The sequence below is a fragment of the Mesoplodon bidens genome, assembly GCF_964165515.1.
Source record: "Mesoplodon bidens genome assembly, chromosome: 1".
Classification (NCBI taxonomy): Eukaryota; Metazoa; Chordata; class Mammalia; order Artiodactyla; family Ziphiidae; genus Mesoplodon; species Mesoplodon bidens.
This window is the reverse complement of record NC_138176.1, coordinates 159,745,388-159,761,265: the sequence shown is the minus strand read 5'-3', so window position 1 is coordinate 159,761,265 and position 15,878 is coordinate 159,745,388. Positions and strand designations below refer to the sequence as shown.

At 36.3% G+C, this 15,878-nt stretch overlaps 1 protein-coding gene across 2 annotated transcripts in view; it reads left to right on the top strand.

The window, feature by feature from the left end:
* Positions 1-754: 754 nt before the first annotated feature.
* The window catches only part of TBC1D19 (TBC1 domain family member 19), a 159,659-nt gene continuing 144,535 nt past the window's right edge, over positions 755-15,878 (top strand). For both annotated transcript variants that reach the window (XM_081246683.1, XM_081246682.1), the window contains exon 1: positions 755-956. In XM_081246683.1, the coding sequence (XP_081102809.1) occupies positions 858-956 (99 nt within the window). In that variant the 5' untranslated portion in view covers positions 755-857. The remainder of the gene's footprint in view (positions 957-15,878) is intronic.

The following is a 15,878-nucleotide window of genomic DNA, read 5'->3' as shown; positions in this document are numbered from 1 at the left end:
TTGATTGAACGAATTAGTGCATGGAAGAAGAGAAATCTAGATGGCATATTCCTTAAGCCTGGGACAATGTCTTAGCTATCCTGGAATTGCCAGTGCTTCACAGAAAACCTATCAATAAATGCTTCTTGGTTAAGTTGTAGCTGTTAGATAAGGAGATGCTGTCTATTTATTCCTGATATAAGACCCCAGAGAACAGAAAGAGAAGGGGGGGAAAATGGAGTGCTAAGTATAGTGCTAGGCCCCCTCACAAGTGTTACCTCAGCTAATCATCAGAGTATCTTATCAACCGGGTATTATTTTACTGAGGCGGAAACTGAGTTCTGAAATTTAAGCACCTCACCCAAGTTCACACAGCTAGCATCAGAGCCTCATAATTTTTGGAAGTCATTTGTCATGTCGTTGTGTGCACTGCCCTGTTTCTGTAGAGATTGGAAGGTTATTATTTTCCTTTACAATATTTTCCTATTATTTTCCTTTATAATAAAACACAAAATACACAACTTTCTGATTTCCCCTGGTGCATCAGAGGCGCTGTGGTTCTAGAGGAAAGAGGTCCTCCTCTTGCCTTTCAACAACAGACCAAGCAGGAGCAATGGAGTGAAAACCTACTCCCCTCCCCCGACCCCGCAGGTCGTTTTCTGCCAGCGGAACGCAGGTGCTGCAGCCTTCAGGCGTGGGGGGGACCAGAGAGGAACGGACACACGGCCCGGCAGTTGCCTGGTAACGCCTGCTGGAGGAGTCCCTGCGTAATAAGGTCCCCGAGAAGTGTCACTGGCCCTGAGTGGGACCTCGTACGTAGCCGGTTCTCTCCCCGCTAGCGTCCTGCCCCCGCTGCTTGGCGGGCTAGGACAGGGGAAATGTTGCAGGAGGAGTCGGATCTCGCTCTCATTATTGCCCAGATAGTCCAAAAGCTCAAGGGCTCCAATTTGTACGCTCAGTTGGAACGGCAGGCCTGGGTAAGTGAGGCTGAGTGGGAAGGTATGGAGACCAGCGGGGCCGTGGCGGTGCTTCGGCTCCTTCTGCACCCCGCTGATCTAAGCCGAAGCCCGCCTCGGGTCTCTCCAGCTCCGCTTCTGGGCAGGGAAGAACCTCCCTTCCAGGTGTAAGCTCCACTTGCTCAGCTTCGGGCGTGAGGGTAATAGATTTTTTTTGTTTTTTTAAAGAAAGGTGGGGCACATCACGCCTTTCTTCAGGCTAGAGAACCGCTGAGGCTATTCATTCATATTGTAGTCCTTTACAGGGTCTAATTTTTTAAGCTGCTGGCGTCAGTGGAGGTAGGTTGGACTATACCTTCCTTCACTTTTTCCATCCTGTAGGTGGGTTTGAGCCCCCAGGTACATTTTGGCTTTCGCGTCTATTTATCATCTTGCACTCCACCCTCCCTGCAATGATTGCCCGTCTAACCGTCCACTGGGCGTTTATCGAGTATTTTCTAATATGCTAAGTTCTTTGGATGCAGAGATTGATCAGGAGATCTTTCCTTTTTTTTGTGAATGTGATAAATGGAATCATACAGTATTTAAAATTTTGTGCCTGGTTTCTGTCATTTTGCATAATGCTTTTGAAATTCCTTTGTGCTGTTGGTATTTCAGTAGTTCTGTTCCTTTTTATTGTTGAGTAATATTTCATTGTTTGGATGTACTACGATTTGTTTATCCATTCATTGGTTGCTGGGCATTTTTGGTTATAGAGCTATGGGTTGTTTCTGTTTATAGAGATTATGAGTAAAGCCAATACATGTTTTCTGGTATAGGTTTTTTGTTTTGTTTTCTTGCGGTCCGCGGGCCTCTCACTGTTGTGGCCTCTCCCCTCGCGGAGCACAGGCTCTGGACGCGCAGGCTCAGCGGCCATGGCTTATGGGCCCAGCCGTTCCGCAGCATGTGGGACCTTCCTGGACCGGGGCACGAACCCGTGTCCCCTGCATTGGCAGGCGGAGTCTCAACCGCTGCGCCACCAGGGAAGCCCTTTGTTTTGGTTTTTAGTTTTCTTTTCTCTTGGATAAATACGTAGGAGTGGAATTGCTGAGTTGTATGGTAAGTGTATGTCTATAAGAATCTGCCAAACTTTTCCAAAGTGGCTATATTATTTTGCATTTCCACCAGCAGTTATGAGGATTGTTCTGCATCCTTGCTAGTGCTTGATGTCAGTTTTTAATTAATTAATTTTTATTTATAATTACACTCCTCTAGTAGGAGCATAATGATATCCCATTGTGGCTTTAACTGCATTTGCCAAATGACAAAGATATTGAGCATCTTATCAAATGTTTATATCTCCTTTGGTGAAGTAGTCTGTTCAAATCTTTCGCCTATTAAAAAAAATTGTGTTTGTTCTCATATTGTTGAATTGTAAGGATTCTTTATATATGGCACAAGTCCCTTATCAGATATGCAGCTTGAAAATACTTTCTCCCTGACTGTGGTTTATCTTTTCATTTTCTTAACTGGGTCTTTCAAAGAGCAGAAATTTAGAATTTTGAAGACATACATTTTTATCAATTTCTTTCATGATTTGTGCTTTTTGTGCCCTACCTAAGAATCTTTGCCTCCCCCAAGGTCACAAAAAGTTTCTCCACAGTATGTAGGTTCCTTAAAAAAATAAAAATAGAACTACCATACAACCCAGCAATCGCACTACTGGGCATATACCCTGAGAAAACCATAATTCAAAAAGAGACATGTACCAAAATGTTCATTGCAGCTCTATTTACAATAACCTGGACATGGAAGCAACCTAAGTGTCCATCAACAGATGAATGGATAAAGAAGATGTGGCACATATATACAATGGAATATTACTCAGCCTTAAAAAGAACCGAAATTGAGTTATTTGTAGTGAGGTGGATGGACCTAGATTCTGTCATACAGAGTGAAGTAAGTCAGAAAGAGAGAAACAAATACCATATGCTAACACATATATATGGAATCTAAGGGGAAAAAAAAGGTCATGAAGAACCTAGGGGTAAGACAGGAATAAAGACACAGACCTACTAGAGAATGGACTTGAGGATATCGGGAAGGGGACGGGTAAGCTGTGACAAAGTGAGAGAGTGGCATGGACATATATACACTACCAAACGTAAAATAGATAGCTAGTGGGAAGCAGCCGCATAGCACAGGGAGATCAGCTCGGTGCTTTGTGACCACGTAGAGGGGTGTGGTAAGGAAGGTGGGAGGGAGGGACATGCAAGAGGGAAGAGATATGGGAACATATGTATATGTATAACTGACACACTTTGTTATAAAGCAGAAGCTAATACACCATTGTAAAGCAATTATACTCCAATAAAGATGTTAAAAAAATAAAAAATAAAAAATAAATAAATGGTATCATGTCAAGAGGGAAAACCAGAAAACGATAAATTCCGTATGTTTAAAAAAAAGAAAGAAAAAAAGCTCCTCCTATGTTTTGTTCTAGAAGTTTTATTAGTCTTAGCTTGCACATTTAGATCTAGAATCCATTTTAAGTCAATTTTTGTATATGATGTAATGTAAAGCTTGTTGTTGTTGTTGTTGTTTGCATGTGTATGTCCAGTACCATACCTATTTCTAGTACTAATTTTTTGACAAATCTATCCTTTCTCCACTAATTTTCTTGGCACCTTTGCTGAAAATTTATTTAGTATACACACACACACACATACACACACAAACACACACACACGCGCACGCGTGCATGGGTGAATATTTCTGACTCTATTCTGTTCCATTGATCTATTTGTCTATTATTATGCTAATACCACACTATTTTCATTTTTATAACTTTATAGTAAGTCTTGAAATCAGGTAATTAGTCGTCCGACTTTGTTTCTCTTTTTCAAATTTGTTTTGACTACTCTAGGTACTTTGCTTTGCCATATGAATTTTAGAATCATCTTGTAAATTACTACAAAAAACTTACTGGGATTTGTATTGGGGTTATGTTGAATGTAGAGATCAATTTGGGGAGACTTGACATCTTAACAGTATTGAATTTTCTGGCCAATGAACATGCTTTGTGTTTCCATTTATTCTTATCTGCATTTTCTCTCATCACTGTTTTATAGTTAAGTACACAAATATTGCACATATTTTATTAAGATTTTCCCCAAGTATTTCATGTGTTTTTGATACTATTAACCTAATGACTTTTTTTCTCATTTCAGTTTCCAATTACTTGTTGTTAGTATACAGAAATAAAATTGATATTTGTATATTTACCATGTATCCTGGAGACTTACTAAACTTATTTGTTAGTTATAGTACCATTTTTGTAGATTGCTTAATATTTTCCAAGTATATGTGTCATTTATGAATAAAGATGTTTTACTTCTTCCTTTCCAATCAGTGTGCCTTTTAGTTCTTTTTCTTGCCCTGTTACACTGGCTAGTGACACCAGTGCAATGTTGTATAGATGCTTTTTGTTAGCTTGAAGAAGCTCTCTTCTGTTCCTGGTTTTCTGAGTGTTTTATTACTAATTGATGTTGAATTTTGTTAAATACTTTTCTTGTATCTGGAGAGATGCTCATGTGATTTTTTTATATATGTTGATATGGTGAATGATACTAATTGGTTTTGATTGTTAAACCAATTTTGCATTCCTAAGATAAATTCTACTTGGCTATAATGCGTTGTCCTTATATATTTCTTGATTCAATTTTCTAATACTTTGTTGAAGATTTTGTGAGTATTTTTATAAAGGATATTGGTTTATAGTTTTACTTTAACATCTTTGTCTAGATTTGATATCAGGTAATGCTGATCTCTTAAATTGAGTTGAGAAGTGTTCCCTTCTCTCCTGTTTTCTGGAAGAATTTTATAGAGTTGATATTATTTCCTCCTTAAATGTTTGGTAGAATTCCCAGTAATGTTATTGGGGGCTGGAGTTTTCTTTGAGGGAACATTTTTTAATAAAAAATTTAATTTTTAAAACATGTGTGAGGCCATTCAGGTTATCTTGTTGAATGTTCCACATGTCCTTGGAAAGCATGAGCATTCTGCTGTTACTGTACTATACATGTCAATTAGGTCAAGTATATTGACAATTTTGTTCAAGTGTTCTATATCTTTACTGAGTATGGAGGCTTCAGTCAGTACAGTCAGGAGCCAAGCTAGGCTTGAGTTTTGTTATTACTGTCATTAGCGTCACTGTACCACAAGCTTCAAATTCAGTGGGCTGCTGTAACTTTGTTCTTAGAAATAGTCCTGGGGTACTGGAGGGTTTTTCTCAGTGTCTATATCCTCAGTTTTCATTTGTCTCGTTTGCCTGTGCCACAGAGGGAGGTCTCTCTCCATGCTCTGATCCCTTCCTCAGCTGTAGTCTGTTGTTTGTTACTCAGTCCTAAGCTCATGGTAGATACAGGCATTTTCTGTCCTCCTGGTCCTGTCTCAGTCCAGGTGCCTTGGGAGTGGGTCTTTGACAATGTTCCTTTCTCTTCTGCTTTTGGCAGCCAAACTTTACCTTGTGGCAAATAATGGGTGAAAGAGAGATTCCTGCCTCTTCCTAGTTCTGGCTTACCTCTGCTATGTACTGGTACAGGATTTGGGGCCTGTGAGAGTTTTCTTACGTTTCTGTGAGGAAGACAGTTATTGTATCTATCTCACCCCCAGAAGCAACAAATTATTGCCTCCCTCAGAGGTTTAAGGCCTCTTCCTCAAATGAGAAGAGAGTTTGGGCAAGGTGGCATGGTTGCATGCTTGTTTTGTAGTGGTAGCCTATCCTTTCTTGCACACCTGTGCCACAGAAGGGGGCCTCTGCAGTTCCTGCTCTCCATCCTGATGGAGACCTATGGAGAAGAGCATGCAAGTGAGTGTGAATTCCCCTTGGGTTTTGAGCTACCAGTGTTTCTCAACTGACATGCTAGCCCACATCTAATCAATAACAGTTAACAATTTTAGCTGAATTCTTCGGTAGGCTCCTTTTCCTCCTGTGCTTTGCCAAATATGAAATAGTTTGGAGTCCCATCTGTCTTTAGAGGGGCTTGTTACTCTTTGGAATTTAGTTCACTTGATCGTCTTAAAACTTCAGTTTTATGGTGAGTTCAAAAGTTATGATTTTGTAGATTATACCACTTTTTCTCATTGTTAGGGTGGGAGTGATGTTTCTTGTTCTGGCTGTCCACATCCTATGCATTAGCAGAAGTCCAATAGTAAGTGCTGAAGGATTGAATCTATGTCAGTGAGAAAGATTGGTCTGTAATTTTCCTTTCTTGTAATGTTTTTGACAAGTTTTATATAAGGTTATACTGGCCTGATAAAATGGTAGGGAAATGTTCCCCCCTTTTTTTCTATTCTATTTGATACAAAAATGTTATGAGACTGTGTTATTTCTTTCTTAAATGTTTGGAAGAATTCTCCATTGAAGCCTGTGTCTCAGATTTTCTTTTGAGAAGGTTTTTTATTTTGTTGTGTTTTGTTTTTAATTAGTAGACTTTATTTTTTAGAATGGTTTTAGGCTTACAGAAAAATTGAGTAAAAGGTACAGAGTTTCCATACATCCCCTTTCCTTATATACTGTTTCCCTTATTATTAGCATCTTGCATTAGTGTGGTACATTTGTTACTATTGGTGGACCAATTGATATTGATACATTATTATTAAAGTCCACAGTTTTCATCAAGTTTCACTGTTCGTGTTACATAGGTCTATGGGTTTTGACAAATGTATAATACCATGTATCTACTATTCCAGTATCTTACAGAATAGTTTTACAGTCCTAAGGAAATCCCCTGTGCTCCACCTACGCATCCCTCCCTCTTTCCGAGCCCCTGGCAACCACTTGGTTTTTTACTGTCTCTATAGTTTTGCCTTTGAGAATGCCCTATAGTTGTAATCATAACAGTATGTAGCTTCTTCAAATTGACTTCTTTCACTTGGCAATGTCCGTTATGTTACTGTATGTCTTTTTGTTTCTTGATAGCTCTTTTTTTTCTTAATAATATTATATTGTGGGGATGTATCAGTTTGTTTATACATTCACTATCTGTTGAAGGACATCTTGGTTTCTTCCAAGATTGGCAGTTATGAATAAAACTGGTATAAACATTCCTGGGTAGATTTTTGTGTTGACATAAGTTTTCAGCTAATTTGGGTAAATACCAAGAAGCATGATTTCTGGCTTGTATGGTAAAAATTTGGTAGAAACTGACAACTTGTCTTCCATTGTGGCTATACCATTTTTGCATTCCCACCAGCACTGATTGAGAGTTCCTGTTGCTCTACATTCTCACCAGCATTTGGTGTTATCAGTGTTTTAGATTTTGACCATTCTAATAGGTGTGTTGTGATATCTCACTGTTGTTTTAATTTGCAATTCCCTAGTGAGATATGATAGTGAATATCTTTTCATATGTTTATTTGCCATCTGTATGTCTTCTTTGGTGAGGTGTCCCTTCAGGTCTTTTGCCCATTTTTAATTGGGTGTTCTTGTTGTTGAGTTTTAGGAGTCTGTTTTATGTTTTGGGTACAAGTCCTTTATCAGATATGTGCTTTGCAACTATCTTCTCCCTATTTGTGGCCAGTCTTTTCATTCTCTTAGCAGTATCTTTCTCAGAGAAGTTTTTAATTTTAATGAAGTCCAACTTATCAATTTTTTTCTTTTATGGATCATGCTTTTGGTGTTATGTCTAAGAATTAATCACCAAACCCAAGGTCACTTAGATTTTATCCTATGTTATTTTTTAGAAGTCTTATGGATCTGGGTTTTACATTTATGATCCTTTTTTTTCTTTTGCATGTGGATGACCAGTTGTTCCAGTACAATTTGTTGAAAAGACTGTCTTTGTTCCATTGAATTGCCTTTGCTCTTTTTTCAAAGATCAGTTGACTATATTTGTGTTGGTATTTCTGAGTCTCTATTCTATTCCATTGATCTACTTGTCTATTTTTTTAACATTACCACATTGTCTTGATTTTGGTAGCTTTATAATAAGTTGAAGTTGTCAGTCCTCCAGTTTTGTTCTGCTTCAGCATTGTGTTGGAAAGATTTTAAAGAACAGATTCAATTTTTAATAGATATAGGAGTATTCAGATTTTCTATTCCTTCTATTGTCAGCTTTTTTTTTCTTTCTTTCTTTTTTAAATTTTTTTTATTAGTTTCTTCTTTATAACAAAGTGAATCAGTCATACATATACATCTGTTCCCACATCCCTTCCCTTGTCAGCTTTGATAAATTGTGTTTTTCAAAGAATGTGTTCATTTAAATGACATAAATAATTGGCTTAAAGTTGTCTATAATAAACTATTATTTCTCTTTAATGTCTGAAAAGTCTGTCACAGTTTCTGATTATGAAAATTTGTGTGCGTGTGTGTCTTTGAACAGTTTTGCTAGGTGTTTATCTATTTAATTGATCTCATCAAAGAACCAGTTTTGGCTTTGCTGTTTTCTCTTAATTTTGGATCACATCTTTATTATTAATTTTCTCCTATTTTCTTTGGGATTGATTTGCTGTTCTTTTTTTAGTTTCTTGAGATGGAAACTTAGATCATGGATTTCAAGACTTTTTTCTTTTCTAAAATATGCATTTAAGGCTATGATTTTTCCCCTAAGCACTACTTTAACTGCATTCCACAGTTTTAATGAGTTATATTTTTACTATCCTTTTGTATAAAACATTTCCTAATTTTTTTGTCATTTAAAAAATTTGACCCAAGGGCTATCCTGAAGTATATTGCTTAATTTCCAAGCCATTAATATTTTCTTTTTTTTGTACTTTTTTTGAAGTATAGTTGCTGTACAATATTATATGTTATAGGTGTACAATATAGTGATTCACAATTTTTAAAAGTTGTACTCCACTTATAGTTGTTATAAAATATTGGCTATATTCAACATGTGGTACAATATATCCTTGTAGCTTATTTTATACCTAATAGTTTGTACCTCTTAATCCTCTGCTCCTATATTGCTCCCCCCTTCCCACTCCCCACTGGTAATGACTAGGTTGTTCTCTGTATCTGTGAGTACACTTCTCTTTTGTTTATTCACTAGTTTAAAAATTTTTTAGATTCCACATATAAGTGATATCATATAGCATTTGTCTTCCTGTATGACCTATTTCACTCAGCATAATGACCTCCAAGTCCATCGATGTTGCTGCAAATGGCAAAATTTTGTTCTTTTTTTATGGCTGAGTAGTATTCCATTGCATGCATATATGTGTGTGTGTGTGTGTGTGTGTATATATATAATCTCCCATCTTCTTTATCCATTCATCTAATGATGAACACTTAGGTGGCTTCCATATCTTGGCAATTGTAAATAATGCTGCTATGAACATTGAGGTGATGTATCTTTTTGAATTAGTGTTTTGGGTTTTTTTGGATATGTACCCAGGAGTGGAATTGCTGGATCATATGGTAGTTCTATTTTTAGTTTTTTGAGAAACTGCCATACTGTTTTCCATAGTGGCTGTACCAATTTACATTCCCACTAACAGTGTAGGAGGGTTCCCTTTTCTCCACATCCTCGCCAACATTTGTAACTTATGTTCTTCATGATAACTATTCTGACAGGTATGAGCTTTTGATGTGCATTTCCCTGATGATTAACAATGTTGAGCATCTTTTCATGTGCCTTTTGGCCATCTGCATTTCTTATTTCAAAAAATGTCTATTCAGTTCTTCTGCCCATTTTTTAATCAGGTAGTGTTTTTTTATATGGAGTTGTATGAGCTGTTTATATATGTTGCATATTAATCCCTTACCAGACATATCGTTTGCAAATATTTTCTCCCATTCAGTAGGTTGTCTTTTTGCTTTGTCAATGGTTTTCTTTGCTGTGCCAAAGCTTTTAAGTTTAATTAGACCGCATTTGTTTATTTGCTTTTATTTCCTATGCTTTAGGAGATGGATCCAAAAAATTATTGCTGTGATTTATGTCAAAGAGTGTTCTGCTTATATTTTTCTCTAGGAGTTTTATAGTATCTGCTCTTACATTCAGGTCTTTAATTCATTTTGAGTTGATTTTTCTATATGGTGTTACAGAATGTTCAAATTTGTTTTTTTACATGTAGCTGTCCAGGTTTCCCAGTACCACTTATTGAAGAGACTGTTTTTTCTCTGTTGTATATTCTTGCCTCCTTTGTTGCAGATTAATTGACCTTAAGTGTGTGGGTTTATTTCTGGGCTCTCTATCATGTTGCATTGATATATGTGTCTGGTTTTTTTTTTGTTTGTTTGTTTTTTGTTTGTTTGGTTTTTTTTGTGGTACACGGGCCTCTCACTGTTGTGGTCTCTCCCATTGCGGAGCACAGGCTCCAGACGCGCAGGCTCAGTGGCCATGATTCACGGGCCTAGCCACTCTGCGGCATGTGGGATCTTCCCCGACTGGGGCACGAACCCGTGTCCCCTGCATCGGCAGGTGGACTTTCAACCGCTGCGCCACCAGGGAAGCCCTATGTGTCTGTTTTTGTGCCAATACCATACTGTTTTGATTACTGTAGCTTTGTAGTATGAAGTCAGGGAGCATGATTCCTCAGCTCTGTTCTTTTTCTCAAGATTCTCTTGGCTGTTTGGGGTCTTTTGTATTTCCATACAAAATTTTAAATTATTTGTTCTAGTTCTGTGAAAAATGCCATTGGTATTTTGATAGGGATTGCACTGAACCTATAGATTGCCTTGGGTAGTATGTTTATTTTGACAATATTGATTCTTCCAATTCAAGAACACGGTGTATCTTTCCATCTGTTTGTGTTGTCTTCAGTTTCTTTCATCTATGTCTAGCAGTTTTCTGAGTATAGGTCTTTTACTTTCTTAGGTTTATTCCAAGGTATTTTATTGGTTTTGATGTGATGGTAAATGGGATTGTTTCCTTAATTTCTCTTTCTGATTGTTTGTTGTTAGTGTACAGAAATGCAATAGATTTCTGTATATTAATTTTGTATCCTTAAACTTTATTCTATTCATTGATGAGCTCTTGTTTTCTGGTGGCATCTTTAGGATTTTCTATGTATAGTATCATGTCAATGTTATTGATTTCCAGCTTAATGTCAGTGTTGTCAGAGAACATTCTCTGACTGATTAAATATTTTAAAATTTGTTGAGGCTTGCTTTACAATCTAGTATGTAGTCAGTTTTGCTGCGTGTTCCACGTGCACTTGTAAATAATGTGTGTCTGTCACTGTTGGGTCAGGTTGCCTATATATGTCACTGAAGTCCAGGTGTCAGTTATGCTGTTCAGCTTTTCTATAATCTTATTGAATTTTTTCTGTTTGTTACCAGCTATTCAACGATATATGTTTAAATCTCCCATCATGCTTGTATATTTGTCTATTTCTTTTAATTCTCTAAATTTTTTAATTTAAAAAATTTTAAGGCTATTTCATTGGTTGTATATAGCTTTATATTGTGATAGCTTCCTGGTGGATTAACCCCTTAATCTTTATGAAATGTCCTTCTTTTTTTTTTTTTTTTTTTTGCGGTACGCGGGCCTCTCACTGTTGTGGCTTCTCCCGTTGCGGAGCACAGGCTCCAGATGTGCAGGCTCAGCTGCCATGGCTCACGGACCCAGCCGCTCCGCGGCATGTGGGATCGTCCCGGACTGGGACACGAACCCATGTCCCCTGCATCGGCAGGCGGACTCTCAGCCACTGCGCCACCAGGGAAGCCCTGAAATGTCCTTCTTTATCTCTAATAAGGTTCTCACCTTAAAGTCTGTTTTGTCCGATGTTAGTATAGCCACAACAGCTTTTTTTGGTTAGTGGTTGCATGGTATGACTTTTTGCATACTTTTATTTTCACCCTTTCTGCATCAGCATCCTTGTATAGTTGTTTTTTAAATCCAGGCTGACAAATCTTTTTATTTTATTTTTTAGTATATTTACATTTAATGAATTTACTGATATATTTGGTTTTATATTTCTGGTCTTAATATTTGGTTTTTTAATTTGATACATTTGCTTCACATTCTGCTTTCTCTCTTTTCTTGTATTCTTTTGGATTATTCAGATTTTATTCAAATATTTTTGTTGTTCTATTTTCGTCTCCATTAATGTGATAGTTACACATTATTTTACTGTTATTTATGTAGCTACCCTAGACAGCATTTATTCTTGATTAATTGTAGTCTTGAATAAACTAATTTTTTTTTTACTATTTCCCTGTAATGTAATGCTAGAACTTAGAACACTTTACTTATTTACACCTCTTTTCCTTTATGTTATTTTTGTCATACATTTTATTTTAAATTCCACAAGACATTGCTATTATTCTTTTGCAGCATAAGTATTTAGTCAGTATTTTCTGGGGGGGTGGTTTCTGTGGTTTTTTGTTTTGCATTTTAGTATTTTTAATGGTATTGCCAGCATCAGTGCATTCATTATGTGATTTTTCAGAAAGGAGTTGAAATCCTCTGACCTCGATTCTGATTGTTTCTGATTTGTAGCTGAACTGCCTGAATGGGAAAGTTAAGACTATCTTAAGAAAGAAAAAAAGTAATATTTACTCCTTTTTAACCAATTTTTATCCTTTTTGTTTCTCATTATTCCCTCCTACTTTTCTATATTTACCCTGCGATTATTTTTCTTCTGCTATAACAACTCTTTTTAGTATTTGTTTCAGTGCAAGTTTCTGGGTGACAAGCTGCTCAGTTTTACTTGTCTGATGATGTCTTTATTTCATCTTTATTTCTGAAGGATTTTTTTTTCTGTGCATAAATTTCAAAGTTGTTAGTAATTTTTTTGTCAGCCTGTTGAGACATTTCATTGCCTTCTGGCCTCTTTGTTTTCTGTTGTAAAGTCAGCCATCAGGCTTTTTGTTATCCACTGAATGTATGTCCCTCACCCTTACCCTGGCTGTTTTAACATTTTCTATCTTTGATTTTCAGCAGTCTTGTTAAGATGTACCTTGGTGTGTTATTATTGTTGTTTGCATTATTATTATTATTATTATTATCATTTAATTTATTCTGGTTTGAGTTTGTGGGGCTTCTTAAATCTGGGGTGATATCTTTCTCCAGTTTTGAAAAATTCTTGGTCATTATCTGTTTGAATATTTGTTCTGCCACATTTTTCTCTCCTTTCTTTCTGAGACTCCAATTTGTACATCTATTAGATTTTTCACTGAGTCTTACTTATCTCTAGTCCTCTTTTTCTTTACTTTACATTATTTTTTTCCCTCTGTGCTTCAGTTTGGACATTTTCTTTTGGCCTTCTGTCAATTCACCAATCCTGTTTTATGATATTTTATATCTCTTGGTAAATCCATTTAATGAATTCTTATTTACATTTAGTGTATTTTTCAATTCTAAAATTTCCAAATGGTTCTCTTTTATTGATTCCAGTTCTCAGGAAAAATTACCTGCTTTTCATCTACTTTGTCCAGTTTTTCTCTTTTAAAAAAATATAACTCAATTGTTTTAAAGCCTTTGCCAGTTAACACCAAAATCTGGATCATATGTGGATCTCTGTCTATGGTGTTATTTTCTCTTATCTTTTATTCATCTGATTTTGTCTGCTGGGATGCCTAGTGTCTTTTATTTGTTGCCAGACATTGTGTCCAAAAAACTGTAATGCCTCCTTTCTTGAGGGTTCACTCTCCCCTCCACTGGGCAGATAGTCTTGTGACTGATTCCCTTAATCCAGTTAAGGAGTGTGCTGGTTTGAGGCTGAGTTTTACTTTCAGGATCAATTTTCCTCTGGTTCTTTCCTGGCTCTCACAAGTTTTCAGCTAAGAATTTGATATACTCTAAGGGTCCTTTGCCCTTTGGGTCTCAGATTCTAACCCTTTTCTTGTCAGACTGCTAAAAAACTTTTTCACAGGTTTCATGCTTAGGTTTGTAACCTTCTACCCCACAGAGTTCTAGTATTCAAGAACTTTCTTGAGAAAACTGGCCATGTGCTTAAGATCTCCAAGTCTATGCCACACCTCTGCTTATTTCTCTGTCTAACCTTGCTAGCCCTCCACCAGGCTTTGTACTGGGTTTGTCCTGATTCTCAGCCTTCTGTTCATGCTCAGAATAATGATCCCAGGGAAAGTGTTGCTATGGAAGCCAGTTCGTCTCTCAAGATTTTTTCTCTTTCTGTTTCTCTAGTTCTTGTTCTCTCAACAACTCTTTTCTGTCTTCAGATAGTTGGATTTTTGTTTGTTTATTTGGCTCTACTAGTTGTTCTACATAGGGATGCTGATCGACCACCAGCTCCTACATACAACTTGGAAACATAAAGCCTATTTTGTGAGGACTGAACAAGATGATATGCCAGGCACATAGTAAGTACTCAGTAAATAGAAGTCTGAGTTAAAAGTCCAAATGGAATATCACTCCTTTTTTAAAAACCCCTCAATGCTTTTCATTGCCCTTGGAAAAATGTACAGAGTCCTTGATTAGGCCTGCAAAACTTGGTGGCTGTTCTTCACACTCTACTCTTCAGCCATAACTGTCTAAGCTTTATAGATCTTCCACAACCTTACAGTTTAGTTTAGTTACTTCTTTTTTTGTGATCCATAGTACCTGGAACTTTATTTTTTGTAGTATTTAAACATCTGCCTTCCCTGCTAAAGTCTGTTTCATGAAGGCAAGAAAAGACTGTGTGTCTCTTGTCCTACTGTTTTTTACACCTAGCATAATAACTGGCCTGAGAAGGGTGCTCAACATGTCTTTATTAAATGGAAAAAATCCCAATTCTTCTTTTTTAATGTTCGTTCTAACAGTATATATTGAGTACCTACTATGTGCCAGTTACTTTACTAAATGATAAAAGAATACGAAAAGCATCTTTACCTTAAGGAATTCAAAGTCTGCTGTGGCACTCTGCTTTTCTTTAAAAATGTTTTTCCTTTAAATATTTCTTTTTATTCTAATTTGGGATCTAATAAGTCAATACCTGTTTCTCAATTTTGTAAGAAACCCTGAGGTTTCAGAAGATAAGCAGTAATGACAAAACTTTTTTTGAAGATTTTTGCATTTCACAACTGCAAATAAGAGATTCATGACCTATATAAATTATAACTTCATTTGGAGATTACTGCTCTGAAGACATATTCTTGTTCCTTTCTGTTTTGAACTCCACTTCTATTAATTCAGTGTGATTCTTTATTCTGATTATTCAACAAATATTTATTGAGTGTTTACTATGTGTCAGGCACAATTCTAGGCCCAGGGGATAAAACAATGAATAAGATAAAGTTCTGCCCTCATGGCCAGATGATAGTATTACAAATAAATACAAGTCCATAATCCCTTATCCAAAACCTGGGGGCAGATATGTTTTGGAATTCACATTTTTCAAATTTTAGAAAGGTAATTCATGCATATTTGTATGTTATTTAATATCCTTACCATTGTCTTATAGCACCTTGTAATTATACACATTAATATTAATGTAGCAAAATGTATGAATTTTTACACTAAGTGTGATAAATAAGGACCATAAATAGTTTCATGTCTATTCAGGTCAGATCAGATTTTGCTACCAAATGAGTTCAAGTCAGGATAGATTTTTGCCACTAATCCAGTTATAAAAAAACTTTGGTTTTCAAAGCTTTTCAGGTTTTGGAATTTCCAGTAAAAGATTATGTATCTATGTAACATCAGGCAGTTAACTGCCTTGAGGTAATAAAAAGTAGAGCAAGGAGGAAAGATAAAGGAGGGTAAGGATATGGTTACATGGGAAACTCAAAAACATGTATTTGGCTGATTCTTAAGATAAAATAAGAGATCTATAACATTATAGATTCATACTCTAAAAGAATATAATTATATATCTTTTAAAAGTAATGTAATGTAGTCTTGGGCTTGAAAAAATAAGTGATAACAATTATGCCTTAGTTTATATCCAATAGCTCAGACATTTAATAGAAATCAGTTAACTCTTAAAAGGCAACTTTACAATCAGCTTTGATAATATACATTTAAACAACTGGCTGTTTATTTGTTACACACCTTTAAAAATGTAATCAGGAGG